Consider the following 25,838-nt stretch of genomic DNA (forward strand, 5'->3'; position numbering starts at 1 on the left):
ATAATTAAACATATATGGACTTAAAAGAAAGCCCAAAATACCTGTAAAACACACATAACCAGGGGTGGGTTTACCATTTTGGGGCCCCAAGCAAAGTCAAGATCTCAGACCCCCCACACCCCACTCCCCAACATTATACAATATTACTGTTGTGCAATTCAGAGTAAAATGTCATATAGAGTTAACTGAGGCATTTAAAATATATATTTATTTTACTTTGAAATGCATATCAAAAATTGTCTACACTTTGGTACTTGCTCCCTTAAGCTTTAAGATATAAATCTTCTTGGTTTTGGATTCATCAAGAGTCTTAATTTTGTCCATTGTCTTAAATATTCAAAGTTACAGTCCTTTTAGCTATGAGATTTTTTTCTGTCTTGTTTTGAAAGTCTGTTCACCCATTACTCTGACGCTTCAAAACGTTCATTAAGTATCATGAATCGAGCAGTTTAATCCAAGCGGAGACACGATTGCTTTTAATGATGACCAATACAACAAACATGCAAACATGTCTTTAGTTATTAATTTGGTTTACCAAAGCAGTCAACATTTATTGGATTAAAATGGCAGCATTACCGCAGGAACACAGAAAACGCGCCAAGAGCACCTAAAATGCGGCACTAATGAGTGTCCCATCAGAAACAAACCCTACATACTGTACATAAATGAACAATAAAAATCAGAAAACGGTTTAGATCTAACTAAATTTATTAGTTGTATATTAGTCTATTTCCACATTTGATTAGATGGATCTGTGTAATTAATGGCTAAATAATCATGTTCCATTTCAATTATTTGTCACAAGGCTGCAGATGGCATGCAGATTATGATATTACAGCCCTTTGGTTATCTTTGGGGTCTTTTTAACCCGCAAATGACTTTTGCTCAAAAAAAAAAAAAAAAGTTCTCTTTGTCCAAATGGTATGAAACTTTCTACGGCTCTCAACACTTTCTAGATCTTCAAAAAATATATAATAATATTGGAATGATATTATGTTATTATATTAGCGTGAAAAAAATAGTGACACTAGTTGTCTTCGGGGTCCCTGGAGGCCCTGCAATGTAAATTCATCATCAAAATCAGAAACAACGCTGAACACATAGACAGAAATAAAGTGGCACACTTCCAACAATGCAAAAAACATCCACAATGCAAAATTATCATGCTCACACGTGCACACACACACACAGAGGAATACATTTGTGAGACTATAAAAACTGCTCTCTAATAATTTGTCACATAAAATAGTCCAAAATGCGGCACCACCACAAAAATACATTTGGTGACACTGACACATTGACAATGTGAACACACACACACACACACACACACACACACACACACACACACACACACACACACACACACACACACACACACACGTACACAGAGAGAGAGAGAGAGAGAGAGAGAGAGAGAGAGAGAGAGAGAGAGAGAAAGAGACAAAAGTTACTGCTTAATTTGCTCATTTGTTATGCTGTTCAGTTCATTGCATTTTAATGTTCATGTCATGTATTTGAACTCAATATATAATCTAACTGTACATATCTGTTCTGTTACAGTTAGTAACTGAAGTGTAGATTATATTTGTACAATTATATGAAAAAAAAAAAGTAGATTGAAATAAATTATAAACTCTAAAAAGGTTTGATTCTAATCATAATGATACATTATTGAAAAACTATTTCAGAACAAAAAATGTCATTTTTATTGTTAGAATTGTGATTTCATAATATTTAGATATGAATCCAACTGGAAAAACTTGTGAAAAGAAATCTTTCAGTTAGTCAAATAGCAAATAGCATAATGGAGCTCTATAGCCATCTAGTGGCTAAAATGATCATTTTTTACTTTTAAAACAAAATTTTCCAAAATATGGGCAAAAAATGTACAATAAACCATGTAAAATTATCCATGTTATCCCCATGAATGAAAGTTAGAAATATGAGTCTTTTATAAAGTGAATTTTACATAAAATGCAGTTTTTTGTAAAAAGCCTATTCAAATAAATATGTATTTATTTATTTATTTATTTAAAGAAATGTAAAATTTATCATAAATCCTCCAAAAAACTGCTCAAATGTTGAGTAAAACATTAATAAACAGAGTAAAATTACATTAAAAAAAAAAAACTATGGGGGATACTATGGAAGTCAGTGGGGTACATCATCTGTTTGGTTACTGACATTCTTCAAAATATCTTCCTTTGTGTTCAGCAGAAGAGAGAAATTTCATTTTTAAGTGAACTATATAAGATGTTATTCATGCATGAATCCTTATGACTCCTGGATGGCCTTTCATTGGTTCATGATTAGTTCATATCTTCTCTAAACATGAGTTCATGTTGAAGTAACTATTAATTCAGGTATAAGAACATGATTATTCATGTACTATTATTGTAAAGTGTTACCAATAACTTCATGAGTTCCGAAGATGAACGAAAGTCTTGGAAAGGCTTGAGGGTGAGTAAATGATGACAATTTTCATATTTGGGTGAACTAACCTTTTAGTGAATAAATGAGTAAGCTATAGGGTAACAAATGACTATAAGGACTAAACCAGCAAAGAAACTAAATAAAGAGAATCAAACTAAACAGAACATAAATGCGGCACTCTCTTTTATAAAACTTTAACATTTTATTTATGTTTTTTGGTGCCAGCTTTCTCTCTCCTATATGAAATTATAAAACTCAGGGGGTGAGGTAGATTCTGCAATTACAATGTTAGCAATAGTCTCACCAACAACAATGTTCGTTTGGATGAGACCATTTATTTGAGTTAAATAATTTCGGATAACCTAACAGATTAGAGGAGAAATAATGCATGTGCAGTGTGTTCTCAGAGATAGGCCAGCAAACCAAGCATGACCACAGGCACGATACTTCCTAGGGCTAACTTTTGTGCTGAGCACTAATACTGAGCATTCGTGGCATAAGCTGACATCAGTGAAAAAGAGGACAGGCCAGGAGCGTGAATTATAATCCGTTTTCCATTTTACTCCTTCCCAGTGGCTAAAAGAAGTGGATGGACCATTCAGGCACAATGCCTCACTTAAAAACATTAGATAATTCATTAGACACATGGTATTATATAAGTGATTTTCAAAAGCATAGTTTCTGGATTGCTTGAGGATAATTGAACTTAATGACCTATTTATTTATTTATGATATATTTAACGTTTTGACCTATAAATGTATTCATCTGTTTTGAGTTTTGTGTTGATCTATCGATATATCTATCTTTTGTGTGTGTGTGTTTCACCATATATATTTCACTTGAGGACATCTACAGGGCTGTCCATGGAACTGGAATACAAGCTGTTCGCCTTGACGTTTGCTTGATTTGTGCATAGTGCTAAAAGTGGGTTTCCTCCCATAAATAGCAACTCTGTCAAATTGTTTCACTCTACCTGATGATATAACACTACCTGATTACAGATATGTGACATCTGTAAGCTGTACACGGCGATTGGTAGTAGCCCACATCACGTGGAATTATCATGCTCTTCTTTTTCCTCATGAGGCATGACAGCTTCCTGTTGTCGCATCACGACAGTCTCTCTCTCTCTCTCTCTCTCTCTCTCTCTCTCTCTCTCTCTCTCTCTCTCTCTCTCTCTCTCTCTCTCTCTCTCTCTCTCTCTCTCTCTCGTGGTATTTGCACTCAACCAAATCACGCAGGACTTTAAAATTGTCATTTATTGACAGGCTAAATAATTATTATCAAAATCTTCACATCAGTTTATTAAATAATTTCCCCTCTACAAGCTATTAAGCTAAAAAAAAGCTAAAAAAAAAAAAAAAAAACATTTAAAGGTAGTCTACAACTATATTGTCAGCCTCTTCATCCTCTCAACATAACCTAAATAAAACAGTGTATCGAAATTCAACCTCTAAATTCTGAAATCTAAAACACAAAAATGCCGCGATAAAAACGCACACCAACTGCATTACAAAAGTTTTGTTTATTCCCTTTTATTAAATCATGTATTTTTTTAATAATGATAATAATAATCTAATAATAACAAAAAACAACAACAACAAAAACACGTAAATTCAGACGCTATGCCTGCGTGGTAGTTATAATATTAACTGGATATAGTGCACAGATTTTATTAATAGAAGCGTTTGGATCCATCTCTACCACGCATGTGTTGTGCTGCAGCGACGTGCATCAGATCGGCTTTCACACAATTCATCTGCATCCACACTTTTACCAGTTATACTGGACCCGGAGAGATCGCGTTTATCTTTTTGCATCTAATTCCATTGATCTGCCCATCTCTGAATATAGCAGGACACTCTTCTTCGTTTGGTGTGCGCGTGTTTTGTTGTTTTTGTGACGGCTTGCATTGCATCGCAGCAACGGCTCTGAGACGCCAAAGCCAAAGCGATCTGCTATGTGTAATAGCGAGGAAAGGCAGTAAATAAGGGGGACGCGTCGATCTGTGTGAAGAGAGAGCAAGATGGTGATCATGGCTTCTTTTCATTTTTCCTCTGAATGCTTGAATGCGATGGCCATCCCCGAGATCACACTCAAGCTATTTCTATGGGCTTTTCTATTCGCTTATCTTCCTTTGAGGTAAGGATATCATATCGGCAGACGAATTTAACATGTTAATATGTTATGATACGCAAACGTTGTGTTTGGAGTGTCTGCGATGATTGGTGCTGCTCTATTTCCCATGGATTCCTTTAATCTGTTTGGTTAAATGTATGTTTTAACACGCATTTATGTTACGCCTATGTTTTCACATTGTAGTGTGTGACAGTTATATTGGCTATATATTTGCTAATAATATATATTAAATTAAATATTAAATAGATTGATACACCACCAACATATTGTATACATAAAACCTCAATAATAGTTATATAATGACTGTAGCCTACCTATTTAATGAGAAAAGGTGTGTCATGATTTAAACAACCATTAAACTGAGTCTGGGAAGCAGGAAATGAGACTTTTCCCTCTATTAACAGTATGCAATTTCTCATTGTATACAGTCAAAGGGGTAAAGTTCATCTTTGTCATGTACATGACGCCATTTCAGTCCAGACATTTGTTTAAGAAGATTTAAGTCAGCGATTGACTCCTCCTCTCCACCTGCTGTTGGGATCATTCTGGCCTAACGGTCGAAGTTGGATATGCACCACAAAAACTACAAACAAATAATAAACATATCAAAGTGTTGATATAAAGGTTTACTGGGTTTTACCTGTCATATTTTATTGGGATTGAGATTTTCTTATTTTATGGTTCCCTGCAATAATGCTGGATGTGTAAAATTTTGAAATGAAGCTATATATTTAGTACCATTGGCCTAATCAAACCTCAGTAGGCACATAATCTTGAACCTGCTGTTCCTCATAAAGTACTGTAGGTGTAATTTTTTTCAGAAACATGATGGCTAGGAGAGTCTCTAATGGGGGGAAAGAGTGAGCCCAGAGCTATTGGGGGTCCCACAATTATTTTGACAAACGGAGAACCCCCCCATCTCCGGATCCCTAATTCTACAGAGGGGGCCCAATTAAATATAGCCTACTGTACAGGGGGCCCAGAAAACCTAGCAGCATCTGTTTGGTGAAAGGAAGTCTTGTGTATGTAAAAAAAAAATCTGTTAAATTTACGGTAATATACCAGCAGCTGTGGTTGCCAGAAATGTACCGTACAAAATACGGTAGCAACATTTTAGATTTTACAGACTTTACTTAAACTTACAGTAATAAACCGTATTTAATTATCTGATATAATGTTAATTTACTGACCTATTGAAGTATTTATATCTGTTTTGTACCATAGTAATATACTGACAACCATCAATCACAGTGGAGATGAAAATCACATGATGAATTAAAGATCATCTCAAACAGCTCTTTCAGGAAAAAGTTAATACTAATATATAGAAGCTGCACAGTGTCATTCATACAAATACTAAACACCATCATGGTAACACACGTGAAATTTAAAAAATGCAAATAACATTAATTTAACAACATTAAATGTAACAGAAAACCCTAATGTCATAACTGATTAGAAAAAAAAACTAAGAAATCTATGAAGAAACAGTTATTTCAACAAAAATACATCAAATGTGAAGTGTCACGCAGGGAATTGTGGGAATGTCAATGTACGTTTTTTCAATGTAAATTATACAATGACTTGTTCTTTTTCACTTCCAAAAACGGTAAATTTAACGGTATTTTACAGTAAAATTACATTAAATGTACCGTTAGATCTATCACAGTTGTTTACCGTATATAGTAAGGAAACTTTCTCTTAACTAATTAACAGGTTTTCACTGTAGCATTTTTAGTCTTTGACCGTTAAAATCACGATAATTTTTACAGTGTATATATATATATATATATATACACAAACTTAAATGGTTGTAATTCAAGAATGCTTTGGAATATAGACATATGGTTGGTCTTGTTTTAAAGAAGACATTTGCCAGATTATTGTAGAAGTGAAATAAATTATGACAGTGAAACAGAAAAAAGTTATATAAGTTTGAGTTTATAAAAATGTACAATGTAAAAATTGAATTATTTATATTTTATATAAAATATATATATTACAAAAATATATTTTAATCTAAAACTGCTAGAAAAATAAAGCCAAAAATCTAAACAAGTTGTGTTCCAAATTTTAGGTTGATATCTCAAAAAATGAGCTTTCAGTAAGATTTTATTTGGGCGCAGTACCAAACTTTTTCACTAGATGGACAGCCAGCTTCCTTACTGACCATATAAGGGCGTCTCCATTTTCATATGTGTTTTAAATGATCTGAACCATGTATTTCCATAATTTCATACAATTTATGAAGTATACATCCTATTCAGAAATAGTATGGGTGTTTTGGCAGTATTTGATTTGATTTCAACCTCTAATAAACATAAAAAGAGCACATATGTGCGTTATAGCTCGCTGCCACATCACAAATCCATAATATTTTTTCTTTGTATTCAAAACATTTTCAGACCTTTTTTTCTCATAAAATTTAATTGGTGTTATCTTTTGAACTCTTGGCATGAAAACAATCTGAGGTTTCTACCAATCTTTCATGATTTTTCATGTTTATTTCTATTTCAAAATAAAGGCCTAAACACGCCTAATGAATATGAAATATTCTTGTTGCAAATTGATAAATTACTGCTCCTCTGTAATTTTTTTTTTTTTTTTTTAAACAGCCACCAAATATGAAAACTAGAGTTTGTAAGCTTTCAAATGATATATAGTTTGTCAATATTACTTTAGGTTTTTACTAAGATATTATTGTTCTAAATATATATGGGGTGACACTTAAGGGGTTAAAATAAAGTAACTGAATAACTGAACTCAACCTTATGATGTTTGCAGGCTAATATACTGACAAACCGAACATGTTAAATGGAGACATGAACAAATATTAAGTCAATTATTTGTATTTTGATCGTCTTAAAAGCCTACTTAGAATAATAATTAGAAGAGTATAATATAGTCAAAGCCTGCTTATGTCCCTATATATATTTAACCCGCCCTTTATGTTGGTTTAAGTCAGATCTCATACCATAACAGGTTTCTATTGTACATCCAATCCAATTTCACATAGGGCATTCACCTATCCACGGCTATTGATTATTGATTAGGAAAGGCTAGTCAGACCATACAATAATTGAAGTATTCTAACTGTTAATACAGGAGCTGTGCTGAAATTCAAGTTCTTAACAGTGCTGTAATCACTGATTGACAATTACTTACTGAAGGAATAGCACTGGCAATGCTGCTAATACTGTCACTCAGGGTCATCTCCCTAATCTTCATGATCTTTAAAACCGAATACTGTAGGTGCTCAACTATTTTTAAAAGTAATTTATATGTAGACATGTAATCTCAGCAGTAGATGTCAACAGTTCTCTTGAAAATATCTCTCCATACGTAAATTGACTTCGATTAGGGTCCTGAAGGGCCACTGCCCTGCAGAGTTTAGCTCAAACCCTGATCAAACTCCCCTACCTGTGATTTCCTAGTGATCCTGAAGACCTTGATTAGCTCGCTCAGGTGTGTTTGATCAGGGTTGGAGCTAAACTCTGCAGGGCATTGGCCCTCCAGGGCAAGATTTGAGGAGCCTTGACCTGATGAAGTTATTTTATTCCTTGTAGGATATTTTTTCTGACCCGTAAGGCATATCCTAGGCAAGTGTCAGATTCAAGGAGATTAAAAGCTGACAGCGGGTGACTGACAGTGTGGCACTGGTGACACTTGTTAGCTGTACCCCAAGATTAAGTGACATTTACATCTAGAGTTGCACCACAGGGATTAATACTGACTATAGCGACATGATAAAAAGATTTGGATAGTACTGGCTTTGATTGGACTCGGCCTGCTGGTTTAAGAGCAAGGCCCTTAGTAACACCTCAACCTTATGTTCTGAACCAAAGCTCAGCTATTTGTTAGTTGACCAACTAAATGCAGTGAGAGATATGTTATGATATCCCCCCATTAGTTTTTTTTTTTTTTCCCAAATGTAGCCTAACAAATCTTCTCATGACATTTTGGCTGCAAAAACATTAGAAAATGCATGTTGTGGTAGATAACATGGGGCTTGGCACCTCATGGCCCAGTCCATTATCCAGCCCTAAATAATGTCTGTCTTTCTCTGAGTTTGCTTGTAATGAAGCAGTTGTAATTACTCTACCGCTGGCAAAATGGGCTTTCAATAAAACTTGGCTGCCTATTCAGTAGAAAGGCAAACAAATGTTGAAATCGGTGCTACTAGTGAAATCAGAGATTCTTTTTGCCAAATAGGCAGGTAAACTTCAACACTCATAATGCACTAGGTGTTGTTATATACATGTACTGTATATGTTGCTGTCCAAGGCCACTCCCACCAGTCTGCCATGGATACATTTACTAGGGTCAAATACTGCCTTGCTTTAGAAGGAAATACCTCTTAGCAAACTTTTAGTCATAGTGGTGTCGACTTGTATTGTTCCCGGGGGAAAAAATTCAAAGAGTAAACTTTTAGCGGGCGTGAGCTACTTTCAGTTTCCAGTGAAGTATCCAGCTTGTTGTAGGCGGTGGCTAAAGGCTTTAAAGAATCGTAAATATACAGAGAATGTTGCAACAGAAAATCTGAAAAATCCCAGTGTTTGTCAACATTTCAAAACTAAATGACCACAAACACAGTGTTTTAGCCCAGATGGAGGGGAACAATTGAAAGAAACTGCCGTTCTGTCAGTTCCACCCAATCCCCCGAAGCAAAACACTGTCACGTACAGGTAAGAAAGCTGTTGCCATAGTGTTCCATTTATACCATAATGCTGTTTAAAGAGTACGATACAATTTTCAGTGATAAACCTACGCTCACAATAACTGTTCTGCTAATAACCCTCTGTTGATCTGACTGTCTGTGGGCAGGGATACAAAAGTGCGGATGTAGAATCTGTAGTTTTCACAAAAGCCCTGGAGCTGTCAAAGGTAGAAAAACGTGTCATCCCGCGGACTTTTAAAAAGTAAACTTCATTTACATATGCTACAGACATTGTAACAATTCAAAGCGGGGTTGAAAATCGGTTAAGTTAAACTTTAAATGTCCATTAAAAACTATTATAATTATAACAGCTTGTTATGTAGCCTGATATTGCAAATTGGTATATCTTATAATATTATTACTTAGCGCAAATTAGGGCTGGATGATTAATCGAAAAGTAATCGAAACTGAAATTTTACCAAGTCGGTTATTGCGTTTTTTTAATCCTATTAATATTTCCGCCCACTGTGTGTTAATGTGCTTTCCCCTTATAACATATTACCGCGTGTGTAGTCACGTGACTCCGCCCCGTCCAGTCTGCGACATAGAAGCAACATGGAGGAGAACTCAAACACAGAGTCAACTCAGCAACAGCCGGAGCCGCTTGTACCAAAGAAACACGCACTGTCCGTCGTTTGGACACATTTTGGCTTCAATAAAGATGACACCGAACAAACTCAAGTCAAATGCAAACACTGCAGAAAAACTGTTATAGCGACGAAAGGTAATACCACCAATCTGTTTCAACACTTGGAGCACAATCACATTACCGAATATGAACAGTGCATGGCTCAAAAAGAGAGAGAGACTGACAAACGCCCAGCAACAAGTACCTCCACAAAGCAGGTGTCGATAAAACAAGCATTTACAAATGCTACACAATATGAAAAGGATTTTATAAGACGGTTTTATTTCAAGCATTGTATGCTTTGTTTGATTCAGTTGTTTGAAATATTTAATAAATAAGCATTAATAGCTATCTGTGTGTTTCCTTATTTTAGAATCACAAAGATAGGATTATGCACTCTTTCATTAGAAAAAAATAACCGTGAACATATTTACAGTATAAGCCTTGCCAGTGACATATGAGAAAGAATTATTTATTTTTTTAATAATCGTTCAATAATCGTAATCGAGGTAACTTGTTCAATTAATTTCAATTATTTAAGCCCTAGCGCAAATATCTTTACCATTAATTGCACTTTAATTCTGCTAGTTATTTACTTATAGTGGCTAATTAATCGGAATTCACAGAAAATAACTTAATTCCGCATTACAAAATAAGGTGGATAGTAAGTAAGCATGTTGTTAATTGATATTACTCAGTAGTACTTAAATCACACTCCAACTAAGACACCTTAAAATAAAATGTAACCAAATAAGCGATTGCATTTAAGGATTAGTTCACCCCAAAATGAAAATTTCCTAATAATTTACTCACCCCAATGCCATCCAAGATATCCATGTCTTTCTTTCCTCAGTGGGAGAGAAATTATGTTTTTTGAGGAAAACATTTCTGGATTTTTCTTCTAACAATGGACTTCATTGGTTACCATCGTTTTTTAAGTCCAAATCAATGCAGTTTCAAAAGTCTTTGAAGTGTTTAAACGGGCTGTACGCGATCACAGCTGAAGAAGAGGTTGTTATCTAGCGAAACGAAACGATAGGTCATTTAAAAAATATATATATAATTTATAGACTTTTTACCTTAACAATAGTTCGGATTGAGCTGATCAACAAACGGACAGGGAACTACGTCATCACATTGAAAGGTCACGCCGGCGCCGGCAGAAGTACCGCCCCACTGTTTACAATCCGACCGTACGTAGGAGGATAGTTCAAATAGTATTGTTTCTTATTATATATATAGTAATAGTATTCAGTGAATATGAATATGAATAGTATATGAATAACATTCTGATGAATATGAATAGTAGTTCAAATAGTATTGCCGGCGCCGGCGTGACCTTTCAACGTGATGACGTAGTTCCCTGTCCGTTTGTTGATCAGCTCAATCCCAACTATTGAAGGTAAAAAGTCTATATGACCCCGAGGTTTTGCGCTCGTGCACGGCTGCCTATGACGGCAGCACGCGAAAACCTCACAACACCCGCCCCTGTCAGTGATTGGTTGGAACACTATTTATTTTGGTTTTGAGTGTTGGTGATACCAACTGTTTTTGTGTGCAGATCTCAGAGCCTACTAAGGCTGCCTGATACAGTACAAGGCTACCTAATCTCTGATACAACCTTTAACTAACATGAGCTAAAAGAGAGCAATAGTCTTTGTTAATGTTAGTTAATAAAATAGCCTATTTGTGTTCATGTTAGTTCACAGTACAGATACGACTTTGGATCTTAAAAATGTCTTAGGAAATAACATTAACTAAGGTTAATAAATGCTGTAGAAGTATTGTTCATTAATTGTTGGTTCATATTAACTAATGCTAACAAAATGAAACCTTATTATAAAGTGTTACCATTTTTTAATAAAGAAAGTTGGCATAGGAGTAGAAAATTAATTTTAAAAGTTAAGGAATAGTACAAATTGGTTCAAACTAGGCTACTGTATTGTATATGTTTGATTTATGTTGAAATATTTGGGACATGGCTTTTAATGGTGAGCCTTGTGTTTTTGTATTTAGGCTATCAAAATATATCAAAATTTTAATTTAGATTTATCGACCAATATATCGATTATCGACTTTCAAATGTAAAGAATTATCGGTATCGGCCAAAATTTTCATATCGGTGCATCCCCAACACGCTGAAACACTGCAACTAAACCCAAAGAATTAACAACGTTTTACTACAACTTGTTCTCTCTATAATGTTTGTGCAGATATAAGTCGTAATATTAAGTTTATGTAATATGACACTCCCAATCATAGTTATTGATGTCCTGCATTGCTGTTTGAGCTGCACGCGCTGAAGCTGAGGATGATCACTGACGCTTTTTATGCCTCGTTAATTCTTTAACCAAATGCATCCTTTACGAAGTAAATCAGATAAATATAGGCCTACACAAAATGAACACCATATTACAACTTACATTTGCACAAAACAAAAGGCACACGCAAACTTATAGTCATGAAGGTGTAACTCTAGCCTTAATGTAAGATAGTCCCAAACATAACTCCGGCGCGCCCGCTTCATTTTTCCTCGTGTCTGCTTTACGAGTTTTTTGGTTGAGCAGCACACTTGTGCATGACCTTGCTTGATCGACGATCGAGAAGTTTTATCGATTAAGTTTTTATCGACAATTAATCGATCGTCGATTAATCGTTAGCATCCCTACTCGGTACAAATTAAGTGTTAAACTTAGACAAAATGTGTTTTAAATGTTATAATAGTGATTATTTAATGTCTAAATATAATTTTAAAAGCCAAACCTGTGAAAGTATATTAGTGAGTAGAATAAGCCAATGAGTGGTTTGTTTCACTATACTAGTGAGGACAGTGCATAGACTTCCATTGTTTTGTTTTGTTTTGTTTTTTAATCAGGTTAATGATATTTGGTAGAGACTTCCCACTCATGTTCTTTGTAACCCTGCAGAGACTTCACGTCACCAAGAGCAACATTAACCAAATCCATGGGATCCTTACAACCGTGTTTTTAAAAACTCTTCCAGAACTGCTGTTTGTTGAAAATCTGATTGCAATTATACAAATGTAATTTCAGTCACACTGTTGGATAATATTTGCTGCTTGGTGTAAAATGGACATGCATGGTAATTCCATATACAGTAAATGTAAATAAAACAGTTATGGTGTAACATAAATCAATGTGTTTTAGATTCAGACTCTAGATTCAGACTCTGCATTCATCCACAAAAAGAAAGAAAGAAAGAATGAAAGACATATTCTGAATTTAAACCATCAGTTTTGGACACCGCAAGGCTAAACTGCACCTTTGCATTTGCTTTGCAATTTTTTTGTCATTCACAGAAATACATCATACCTGCTACACAGAAGTTCGGCCAATCTCCAAAAGTCATCTTCCCAAAATGCTGAATGTAAATAAATATATAATACATTTCATTAAATGAAAAAAAAAAAAAAACTGTTGTGAGATTCCCTCAGGTTGTGTTTGCAGTGGAACCCATCGTGACAAAAGAGTGGCAACATTTCTGCAAAATGATACGTTGAGTTGTGCACATTATACTACAGTTTCAAAGTGAAATGTCCACTGAGTGGCCCTAAAAGCATGTTCAGTTTTATCCAAAACAGACATTTTATTATGATGGATTTTGTACGTTTCACCGCAGTTATGAATTGAAATGTCCGATGAGTGGCGCTAAAATGTTAATGCTCTATCGCATTTTAAAATAAAGTGCACCTTCATTAAACCCTAAACCTGCCCGATAGTGTTAACAAAAGCAAATGAGACATAAAAATGCAACTGCTTAAGCAACCATGCCATTTTAGCTTGATTCTAGTCGTCTTTGAGCTCTTTTGACATGACTCGTGTTTCACAGGATTTAATATCTGATCTCTTCACATCACAAGTACATTGCTGTACCAGCTGAGCTACCGAGCAAGCTTAGTACGTCAGAAAAGCCAAACATATGGAGCTGGTTATGGGATGCAAACTCCAAAGTATTCGTTAACAAATCATGCACTATGGTAAAAGTGTTTTGAGGTCATAATATAATATCTTGCTAGGAACCGCTTGAAAATAATTCTTAATTAGCCCCTAATCATACTTTTGTATGAAAAGGATTAAATGTGCTAGCTGTTTTGCTGCCTCTAGTGTTCATTTCTGTTGGAAACTGCAGCGGTATGAATGTATTGGCACATATTTTGCCTTTTGCAGAAATGTTGCCTCAGGTACGTGTTTCCAATGAGCCTGTGTTGGTATTATACATATAGTTATATCTATATATAAAGCACTATTAAAGGATGAAATTGTCACTTTTTTAGCAATTATTTAGGTTTGTGTCTGCCAGCTCAGAAAAGCTGAAAAGAAAACATGCAGCCAGTTGGTTATAGGCGATAGTCTGAAACTGTCATCCAGCGAGCTGTTTCAATTTGCAGCAGGTTTCTACGTAGATAGCTTGCTATTTGAATAAGACAACTTACGACTGCTGAAAAAAAAAAAAAAATTCTACAATAAAAAACATATATATGATATATCTTACCTTTTAAGCAATGTGGAAGCAGAATGGCTAAACATAAAAAATAAACCTTTACAGCCATGTTCTCTTTGCAAGCACAGACTGTTATTTAGTTTAATCATTCATTCTTTTTATAGCCATTAAATAACCATTTTAACTGAACTGAGCTGAACTTACAGATGAGTTTTTGGGACCAGCATACTCTCGTGTAAGCAAGGTTTGGGTTAATCAACTGAGAGTTCAGGGTATGTTTGACAGTAAGATAACCTTGCTTTATGGAAATACTATAGGATTATTTTTGTGCCTTTAATATTGAATGTAACTTTTCAAGAAATAAATGAAAATATAAATGGACACTGAATAAAATGTATTTGAAACCAAAAAAAAACTATAATCGCAGGCAAAATTTTTGACTTTATTTTTAATATACTTCGTGTTTTACTAACTGTTTTCTCTTTTTTCTTTCGCTGATCTGTCCTTACAAATGCGCTTCCAGAGTTTTCATTTATGATTCTTAAGTTTTCGTTTACGCTCCCTGAGTTTTCATGCACCATACTGGCACATATCTCTCGTGGGGGCGGGGCTAACAGCGGTGTGTTTCCATTGGCTGCTGAGTTTTTGATTGACAGATTTTTGACCTGGAAGTGAAGACGTCAGTGTTTTGTTTACATGTGAGCGTCTGTAAGTGGCTTCCTGTTTCATTTTAGTGATATAAAGTTAGGAGTTTTGTTTTTTAATTGTATCTGTATTTATCTTCTACTACTACTTTGTTAGCATACTGTAAGCTTTCAGGAGCAGTATTTATCTGCGTGAGAGAAAATTAATGTCTAGAGGTATAATTGTAGTACATTAAAATACTGTATAATAATGAATAATATCCAATTGTTTCAGAGAATATTTGTTTCTTCCTGATAATGTTAAATGTTATTTTTTTTAAGCATTGGATCTCTTTAATGTATAATAATCTAAAATACTGGACAGCACTGTAAAGTAAAAAAAAAAAAAAAAAAAGCACTCAGAGTGAACAGCAACGGTCCTAGTACTGAGCCTTGTGGTACTCCATACTGAACTTGTGATCGATAAGACATTTCTTCATTTACTGCAACAAACTGATAAGTTCCACTAATTCCAAGATAATTTTCAAGTTTATTTAAAAGAATGTTAAGATCAATGGTATCAAATGCAGCACTAAGATCAAGTAACACTAATAGAGAGATACAAACATTATCGGATGATACGAGCAAATCATTTGTAATTCTAATGAGAGCTGTCTCAGTACTTTGGTATGGTCTAAATCCTGACTGAAAATCCTTGTAATACACATATGGGATTACAGAGGGGGAATCACATCATATGGGCATCTAGTCCAGTACAAGGGCTGACCGGTTTTTACAATTGCGTTTTTACAATGGGGTAATTTTAGTTGTTAAGAGTTTACACCAGTGGTTTTCAAACTGTGGGTCGCGACCCACTTGTGGGTCACGCAGTGAGAGAAGGTGGGTCGCGCAAAGGCACTTAGCTGCAGCTAAATTTGTTACGATGAGTGGAACAAAACCAGTCCGATTAATGACCAAACGACTTTTATGTGAGTTTTAGCGCCCGCCAAAGTGAATTTTTGTCCCGCCAAAGTCTTATTTGATCGGTGAGTAGCCTAGATGAACTGCTGCGCGTGTGACAGAGTCACACAGTGCATGTTTAACTGAAAGAACGAGCAGAGAGAGAGAGGTCGCGCGCGCTCTCTCTCTCGGAGCCAGGCGAAAAAGTAAACAAGACTTCACCATCTCCAAACTAGGCGCTGTCTTCCTCTCTCTCCCTCGCACATATTAATCAAAATAAATTGACACGGTGGTAAAAAGTCGGAAATGTTTTCTGTGTTGACACAAATCTTGGATGTCCATGTCCTAACTGCTGGGATAATCACACAACGCGCACACGTCCAATTCGCGAACTAATGACTCCTTTGAACGATTCATTTTAATGAATGGTTAAAACAACTGATCTTTCCAACAGTGAACTCAGGAGACGTCTGAATCGGTGTATAACTAATCAGTAACACTTTACAATAAGGCTCTATTTATTACATAAATTACATAAAAGTACAGTTTGCTTACTCAAGCTTTAAAATATTATTATTTTTTTTATTTTTTTTGAAAAGCATATGACCACATTTTTCCACACAGTGCTATTAAGAATCGATAAGAGAATCGTTAAAGAATCGGATCGATAAGCAGAATCGTCAGTGGCATTTTTATTATTGATAAAATCTTATCATTTCCCATCCCTATGTGAAGACGGTAAAATTATAATCAAACATTAAAGAACATACATGTTTTTTTTTTTTTTTAAGAGTTAACAGTTAAAAATATTTTGCTAACATGAAGTCTTGTCACTGTCAGTCTTTTTACATCAGTGAAAAACTAGGGTATGCAGATTAAGACCATCAGCATGCATTGATTAATCCCATGGCATGTAGCAAAAAAAAAAAAAAAAGGTGCGACCAAATCATGCTGGTGCGACCAACTGAGAAAGTTGGTAGCACCAGTGCAAGTGGGTCTTGAGATTGATTATACTTGTCTAGGTGGGTCCTAGAATGAAAAAGTTTGGGAACCCCTGGTTTACACAACACAAGGAAGCTTGATTTCAATCTTTGAATTAAATTGAAAAAAGTAGCAAAAATGTATACAAAATAATAAAGAGAAAAGATTTTGGGTAGGTCTAACACTAGTATTCAGAAATACTACAGAAACTGAATAACGTAATCAATTGTAAAATAACACTGATAGTCTTATAGTCCCGAGTCCTGGCTAAATTAAATACATAGGCTATTAATTCTGATTCCTTACAATTAAAGCTATCTTTTGTTGTTTTGACGACAAAATTAATGACAGACACATATGGCTTCTGTCACTTTTAGAGCTAGTGCAGGGATCCATTACTGTTTTCATTATACTGTCTGTCACACTGTCACATGCGTTTTATGCTTACAATTTTGCGTGTTTTTTTCCTGTTAAAGTGATATAATCCGCGAAAAATAACTTTTGTTACCCGCGAGCTGTTTGTGTGCGGCTTTACTGTATGTATGCACGCAGAGAAAACCATCTCTCAGAGAACACGTGAGTACTGGATAGTTTAAAATCGCTTTAATATTTAAACTGATAAGACTTAAAAAGACGTGAAAATGATCAACTTTAGTTACGATGCACTGCTTCCGTCATGTCCCAACTCCTAAACGCAGCTTGTGCAACCCATTTAGAGAGAGAGAGAGAGAGAGAGAGAGAGAGAGACTTTTGACTTTCAAAAACTTTTATTTTAAAAACATTATATTAAAAACACACACTTTTCCTGTCTTTCCTTCAATTCGTTTTTTAAGAAAAACAACAGCAAACAAACAACAAAGCAACCAAAAAAAATTCATGAACTGTAACAATTGCTTCTTTAACACCCCATATCATTTCAGATAAATTGACATTTTTTTGTTTGCTGATAATACGTGTACTCAGTAACTACTCGAGATTTTACCAACGATTTAAACAACATCACCAAGTCAACATTTTGGTTCTCATTCTTGCACTGATGGGATTTCAAAATAGCAAGTTTAGCTTGTCCCAACAAAAAATTGGCAAGCTTACCAAGCTTTGCCAAGAACGTCTATACCTATTTCCAAAAATAAACAATGTCTTTTTGAATAATAAAAGTTTAGGCATCATTCCATCAAGCAACACGAACAAAGGCACTAAACGAAAACAATCACAAAATAAATGAAAAACATGATCAGTATCACTACAAAAAAGACATGTTGATGAAACCAACGTATTAAACCTGGAAACAAAATTATTAGTGGCCACTATACCATGAGTGATCCTCCACTGAAGATCCCCACTTCTCTTTGGTATTGGAGGCTTATATAAAAGTCTCCAAGAAGGAGTAACTTCCTCAAGAGCAGAAAGATAAATCCTCCATTTACTATCATCTCTTTCCCTTAATTGCTTACAATGAGCATCTTTTGCACTCTGCAATGCATTTTGCATCTGATACAAAATCTTTTTTTCCAAGGGTCGCTGTAGGACAAACGATTGGGTTCGATAACGTAATCTCAGCTTTGCGAATGAATAAAGCAGTCGTAGTATTTTTTTTAAATCTGAAGCGTAAGTGAATCAATTGACTGTGGATGGATTGTGGGTGAAAGAGGCCTTTGTTCCGGTTTCCCCGTTATCTGCCATGGAAATTATTCCATTAGGGTGCAATTTTTTTTGCCTTTTCAAATTTTTTGTCTTTTCAATGCCAAGTCTATATGTTCCTAAGTTACCAAGAACGATCTTTAGAAGCATCTTTTCGAGTTAATCACAAAGATAATACGTATAATATATACGCGAGTTCAGAGAGTCTGAAATGTTTCGAATGCGGGAATATTGGACACAAGCGTTTTTCGTGTACGACTAAAGAAGGGCTCTGACTCTCAGCCTCCACTGATTACACCAAGAGTTGAAGAAACGAATGGAGTTTTTGGTCTTGGAGAAAGTTGTAAAATGATTGATTCGATTTTATAATCTGTGTGGATTCATTTAGGCTACTCATACAATCTACATGCTAAAGTGAATCAATGTTTGCAGGGGATTTTCCCACATTATAAGTGGGAGACCTGCGGGAATTTTTAAAATTATGCGCAATACCTGCAATCTCGCGCCGGAATTCGAGCCCTGTGCTAGTATCTCTTCCTCGTGTACCTTCATAGCCTGGTTGAACTCAACGGTGTGTTTTTGCTTCAAGTGGTGAAACAAGTTTGTTGTGTTTCCACCTTTAGCGGAAACAGTTTTCTTGCATATTTTGCTAAATATTGTGCATTGTTGGAGGTCTGACCTCTTAACCAAACCACTTCCAAACTATTGAAGTAGCTCCTTTTTTAGGTACTAAATCGTCATCAGAGGCTGACATGCTGCTCTTACTCTCAGACAGGTGTTGTTGTTGTGAGCGCTAGGGAACGTAAATGTGCCATATGTCATCGCGTTGCTATATCACTGAAATCGTGATATGACACTTTTTTTCTCATATAAAAATGTATACCGGTGTTATCGTGGACGGTATGATATGGCACACCCCTACTTCTCACACATTACCTGTACCCCACACATGGGTAGAGACTGACTCCACTTGGAGATTATAGATATTCGCAAATATGTTAGGTGTCGCCCTGCCCGCAGCTCACTATCCAGGTGGCCAACCTCTGATTGGAGACAGCCTTTCCCTTCTGCTGACCTCCAAAGCAAAGAACTGCTCTGAGCAACTGGAGCTCTTGTGTGCGGTCCACGTAAGCACGTAGTGCGCAAACGTGACACAGCAGCGCAAGGGATGGGTCTGCCTCCTCTGGGGGCAGCGCTTGCAAGTTCACCACCTGGTCCCGGATTCAACCTCCTGGCGCCTCTCAGAAACCTGATGACCAGGTCGTGCTTTCCAACTGACCTGCCATCAACAGCATCGTGATGTGCTGCGATGGCGGCAACATACACATTCAAGGTGAAGGGGGACAGCCTCCTCTCCAAGCCTTCTTGAAGGAAGTAATGATCAGTGGCCGATCATTTGGAGCATTCCTAAACTATACCTGTGAAAAGGTTTTTCGTATCCATATTTGGACCTCAAAGCATATAAGCTCCCGCACCCCAGCTTCACAAGCTGTTGATGAACAGCTTGTGTTGTTGAAATGATGCAGTGTTTTTTGCCGATATAATGTAAAGTGAAATGTGCTGAAAGTGTTATATTGTAGTCTTGCCTTTCTGAAATGTTTCTGAAGCTGCCAGAGCAGTCCAGCTCTCAGTCACATGTTTCTCTCAAGGATATGCCTTTCTATCTTCTACTGACTCCATGGTTACTGCCTCACAATATTGTTTGATTGCTTTGCCAAGGTCCTCAGCATTCATTGTCAATTGAAGATAGATAGATAGATAGATAGATAGATAGATAGATAGATAGATAGATAGATAGATAGATAGATAGATAGATAGATAATGGGAATACATGAAATAATGCTGTAGATGAAAACAGAGGCTTGCATTAGCAGCATCTTCCCCTCACAATCTGACTTTAGGAGTGCTGCCAGGGAGAAAGACAGAACGACTGAGAGCACGTTTCCACCTCTAATGCAACATTATTATTGTATGTCTGTCTGTCTCCAGCCTGCAGTATCACACCCACACTTTCTAAAGACTCACTGTCATATTTATCATTATCTTTGTCAATTTCTCGCCTTTTTTATGGTTCAAGTTAAATTATTACACAACAGTACACAACAACTTACAGCTATCTGTTTATGCATGCCCAATACACGTGCATGTAGAAGAAAGAATACTCACACAATATGTCATTTAAATGAACGGCCCCAACTTCTGTGGTACTGAGAAAATATTCATTAGCAAAACATGTCTGCTTTCTATTTCTATCTTTAATTTAATCCATTTTTGCAATAAATTAGCCCCTCTTCATAGAAGTTTAAACATCTTCTACCAGGTTTACTTCTTTCATTATTTCTATTTACATTAGTACATTTTATGTATGTGTTTAATAATTGATACTTAAAGGGGTCATATAATGCCATTTTTATACAAGCTAATATGATTCTTTAGGGTCTAAATTAAAAGTTTGTAATATACTTTAAAGAAAAATTCTCATTAGTATTGTAAGAAAACACTCATTTTACCTGGTCAAAAACATGCCGTAATGTAGCCTGAGTGTAAACAGCCGCATTCATCGTGAAGCGTGCTAGCGATTTGCAAAGATTAATATAAATATTAATATAAAGGTTAATTAAACGTTACACTCACTTCTTCTTCCGGAGGTGCAGCAGGAACACAAATACTTAGTACCGATCCTTTTTCAGGAGCAGCTTCTTAGCAAAACCACCTTTATACTGACCCTCGTTTGTAAAGCAGTCTGGTGTGTGAAATGATTCGCGCAAACATGAAAGCATTGACGTTGATCGTGGGGAATATTCCCTTCGAAAACAAAACTCAGCCACTGCGTCTTCTGCAGTTCGGATTTAGGAACATCAAAATGACTGCTGTCAAGTCAAGTATATTTGTATAGCGCTTTTCACAATACAGATTGTATCAAAGCAGCTTCACAGTATTAAATTAAAATAATACAACAAGGTTTGTTTCTAGTGGAATTTATTGATTGATAAAATCAAATTAGATATCCCCAGAATATCCCCAACTGAGCAAGCCAAAGGCAACAGCACAGTTGTGCTGTGTTCCTTATTACACCAACAGAACACCACAATCGCTTAGACGCCATTCTGCTCATAGACAGTGCTCCAGCGTATCAACAATCAATCAACAATCGTGGGAACGGCTTGATTTGAGACGGGGGAAAACATAAGAAGATTTTTTTTTTAAAAACACTGGATGGATTTTTATCATTTTATGATGGTTGTGTACAGGCACTGCCAACACACATTTCAGTACAATCAACTTGTAAAAGTACATGTACCATTATATGACCCCTTTAAAGGAAACGTAACTATGAGACTATGATTCATAAAAGAGCAACCTACAGTATAAGCTATACAGCCAAATTGCCTGAAGAAAGGTGGAAATAAATGTTTACAGTATAATCACTTGATGGCTTGTTAACAAGATCATATGTAATAGCAGAACCAAATCATAAGGATATTCATGTTGTTAAAACAAATCAGCATGAACTCAGCTTACATGGTAGAGACTACAAAAATAAAATGCATTTATAAAAGTGTTGAAAATAGGAACATTAGCATCTTTGATTCACCTTTTTTTGTTTGTTTTACCCATTAGCTCTGTTCAGCTGGAAAGTGATGATGACGAAGTGACAAACAAAACATGGGTTCTGACCCCCAAAGTGTATGAGAGTGACGTCACACATATTTTGAACAGCTTACTAGATGGCTATGATAACAAGCTGCGACCAGACATTGGAGGTAGGTGTCTGTTTTTGTTTATTGATTTATTGTTATGTTGAGCTACTGAGCTTCTGAATGTGAAATTGTTTTATTTTGTTTAAAGGTGAATATGTAGTTTCTGCGACACTAGTGTCACCTAGCAGAATTTACAAAAATAAAGCGTATTTTCAAATGACTTTGCAAACAGGTAAAAGATACTTTCAATAAAATGTCCAACATATCAAGGATAGGTTTAACTATGTTGCAATGTGTCATAAGTACCCAATTGAGTAGGCTAACACCATGTCTAGAGTGAATGCTAGTGTCTCACTTATAATAAACCCATCCAATGTATCTGCAGAGGGCACATTTTTTGACATGATGCACCACAACTATTTCAGGCTGTCACTGGACACATCAAAGCAAACATAAACTGGTACATCTGTCTTTCTGAACGGTTGCATGAAGATGTATGGTATTGAAGCATTAATTGTAGTGCACTGCAGTGCAATGCCCTGTTTGCTTTGATGTGTTCATGACCTGTTTAATCTTTGGCGGTCTAAATGCAATGAATTTTGGCTTGCACTTTTGTAATCGAAGCTGAATGTGTTTTTCCATGTAACACATAAGACATAATCCCACACAGAGCTTGACGCTTACTTTTTTCCAAAAGGGAAAGCTTTTAAACTGAAATTTTAAAGAGAAAAATTTAGAAGCATATTAAAAAACTTTAGGAGCGCAATGAAAATTTTGCATAATTTATTTACCAGTAAAAAATCGTGGTTTGCTGTAAGTTTCGGTACCACCGTGGCAAAAACTATTGCAATTATTTTTTTACACCCACTATGTATTATTTATATTTTCCTGTTCTCAGGGAATAGTGAACACTGTGTAGGGACCCTGTAAATTGGAACGCTAAAATCATAGAGCTCTGTCTTAACGGTCTCTCCTAATGGTCTAAATTAGGTGTGTTAGACAAGATACACACATAATGGCTGCGTCAGAAAACTTAAGACAGCTGACTAGTTGTCTCACTGCCTTATCCGGCAATGACTTTGTAGGCTTTTGACTATTTTTTTTTTTTTTTAAATCGGACACATGCTCCTAAATGCTTTTCACAGTTCTCACACATCTATTTTTAGTCGCACTGTCCAGCCCTGCAACACTGGCTAAACCCTCTGGCTCAGCCTGCTAAAGTAGCCAACTATAGTAGCCTCGCTATAGGTTGAGCTGGAAAGAGATTGACAGATCTGAATGGACCACTCACAATGCTTTGATGGTTCCCGGGAAGCACAGTGTTTACACTTTTGGGGGACATAAACCCATAAATTGCATACTAATAGTAGGCAATAAACAATTGGCTTACAAACTTCTTATATACTTCACCTTTAACAACTGGATAAAATACATATCTAATCTTCAAAAATTCTGAACCTTATTAAATATTTAAGTTTGCACCACTGATCTGTATAATGACTGGATTACTCATTGCATTCTAAACTGCCATCAGGCAGTGAAGTCACCGGAAGTGTTTGAGCGGCCATCTTACTATCCCTACCGACAGAGGGCATCATTAATTTAAAGCCAAAACATTGACCTAAAATCAATCCTGCTCAGTCTCACAGAATTAGTTTTATGATAAACATATTTATGAATTGTTACTTTAGATTTTATCTGTAATGCTTATGGTATGCTTATAATGCTTATGTGTCTACTGCACACTTCAGACACAGGTAACTAGTCATTTCTTCATGTACGTAATTACAGAGGAAATATTAAACATGAATATGTGTGATTAGTTGCAGAAATTGATTTGAATAGCCTTATACAATCATAATTAATACAGGCCTCTTTTACTATATTGCACTATATTGTATGCCTATTAAAATTCAAAGTTTACCATGCACCATTGGAAATAAAGCAGTCAGCGATATTTGTTTGAATAAGTTATGATGCATGTATTTCATTTCCTGATTGAGCAACATCTATTTCAGACTCTTAAAGATTCTATATTTCTTATTTTAGAATTCTATAGCATTTTACTAGAATTAGTTTCCAAATGAGTAAAGTGTTATGTAAACTATATGTTTTTGAATCAATTATTAATTTAACCATAATTGAAATGATTAACTGCTTCGAAATGCATGCTGTAGACGAAATCATTGTTGAAACATTTGCAGTTAACCTACTGTATGAAATAAAAACAATACTACAACACAACATAAATACATCAACACAAAAGTACAAGGCAAACGTTTCACAACTTTAATCATATAAAATAAACAAACACAAAACGAAAGTAAAAGCGGCAGCCCCTCACGGACAACTGCTGCACACACATAAACAAAACATAACGTAAAGTCCATACCTGGTCCTCTCTCGTCCTTCACTGTTGTCGCTCCTCCTTTTATGCTTCCGAAGGTCCTCTGTGAGAAACCTGAGACCGGTGCGGTGTGCAGGTGACGCTCATAATCAGTCACGCCACCAGCCTCGTCCTGCCTACCACATAACCCCCATCGCCCCTCGCAGGCCGGGGGTACCCATGAAACTGCCCTCTACTCCACCCTCCATCTTCGGGGGGGCCAGTCACGGCGGCCGCAGTATATTGGGGTAAGGACAGACGAGGCAAAAGAAAAGGGGACGGAAGCATAAGGAGCGACAAGAAAAGGAAAAAAAATATTGGTCTGGTTCCTGAACCTGAACTCGGTTTTCAACCAGCTGAGAGACTCTCACTCATGGTGCCATGCAATGGTACTGGACATCCTTTGGTGGACGGCTCGATGCTCCTCCTCCTCCTCCTCCTGGCGGACAGCGATGGCTCCTCCGGTTGAGGGCAGCCAGCAGCGTGTCCCCCATTCCCTGCGAGTCCCCAAACATGGTGGACAGCAGCAGGCTCCGGCCTCCTAACAAACAGCACAGACTCCTCCGCTCCCTCTCGGACAGCATCCACCTCTCCTCAACCCAGAAGCGCAGCAGCGAGCTCTTCGTCTCACCCGATCCGTAGCTCCAGCACCACCACCTTGCTCTCAGCTCTTCCATGCTGCCTCCATGCAGCGAGGGCTCTCTCCGACAGCGCGTCCCCCTTTCATTCTCGGGTTTTGGCACTAGTCAGTCAGTCATCTTCATTTATATAGCGCTTTTAACAATGTAGATTGTTCCAAAGCGGCTTTACAGAGATACAAGGATAGTTTAAAGTAACAGAGATTGTTTTGGCTTTATAGCAGTTCTTGAATAAAGTTATTTTCCAGCTAAAGTTAATATGATTGATTCACTTCCATCGCAACGATCATTAGTTATTAACTTAGGGGCCGCTAACACGACACCGTTTTAACAGGAAACTTTACACAGACTTTAAAAGCGAAACCCGTGAGAACGCAGACGGCGCGCACATGCGCACCACGAGTTCAGTCCACTGACATGCGCGCCCGAACACACGTGCGCAGGTTTGTAATTCCCCACAAACCAAGCCTCAAAAAAACACTTGTCTGGCCTTAACATTTTGATACAGAATTTTATCACTTCGGGG

At 36.4% G+C, this 25,838-nt stretch overlaps 1 protein-coding gene across 4 annotated transcripts in view; it reads left to right on the forward strand.

Annotated features, from left to right (window-relative positions):
• Positions 1–4,127: 4,127 nt before the first annotated feature.
• The window catches only part of gabrg2 (gamma-aminobutyric acid type A receptor subunit gamma2), a 90,242-nt gene continuing 68,531 nt past the window's right edge, over positions 4,128–25,838 (forward strand). For 2 of the 4 annotated variants that reach the window (XM_084386260.1, XM_084386261.1), the window contains exons 1-2: positions 4,128–4,579; positions 22,209–22,351. In XM_084386260.1, coding sequence (XP_084242386.1) covers positions 4,464–4,579; positions 22,209–22,351 — 259 coding nt within the window. In that variant the 5' untranslated portion in view covers positions 4,128–4,463. The remainder of the gene's footprint in view (positions 4,580–22,208; positions 22,352–25,838) is intronic. The other 2 variants (XM_084386259.1, XM_084386258.1) reach the window with 2 other exon arrangements.

Source organism: Rutilus rutilus (assembly GCF_951802725.1).
Source record: "Rutilus rutilus genome assembly, chromosome: 18".
NCBI lineage: Eukaryota > Metazoa > Chordata > Actinopteri > Cypriniformes > Leuciscidae > Rutilus > Rutilus rutilus.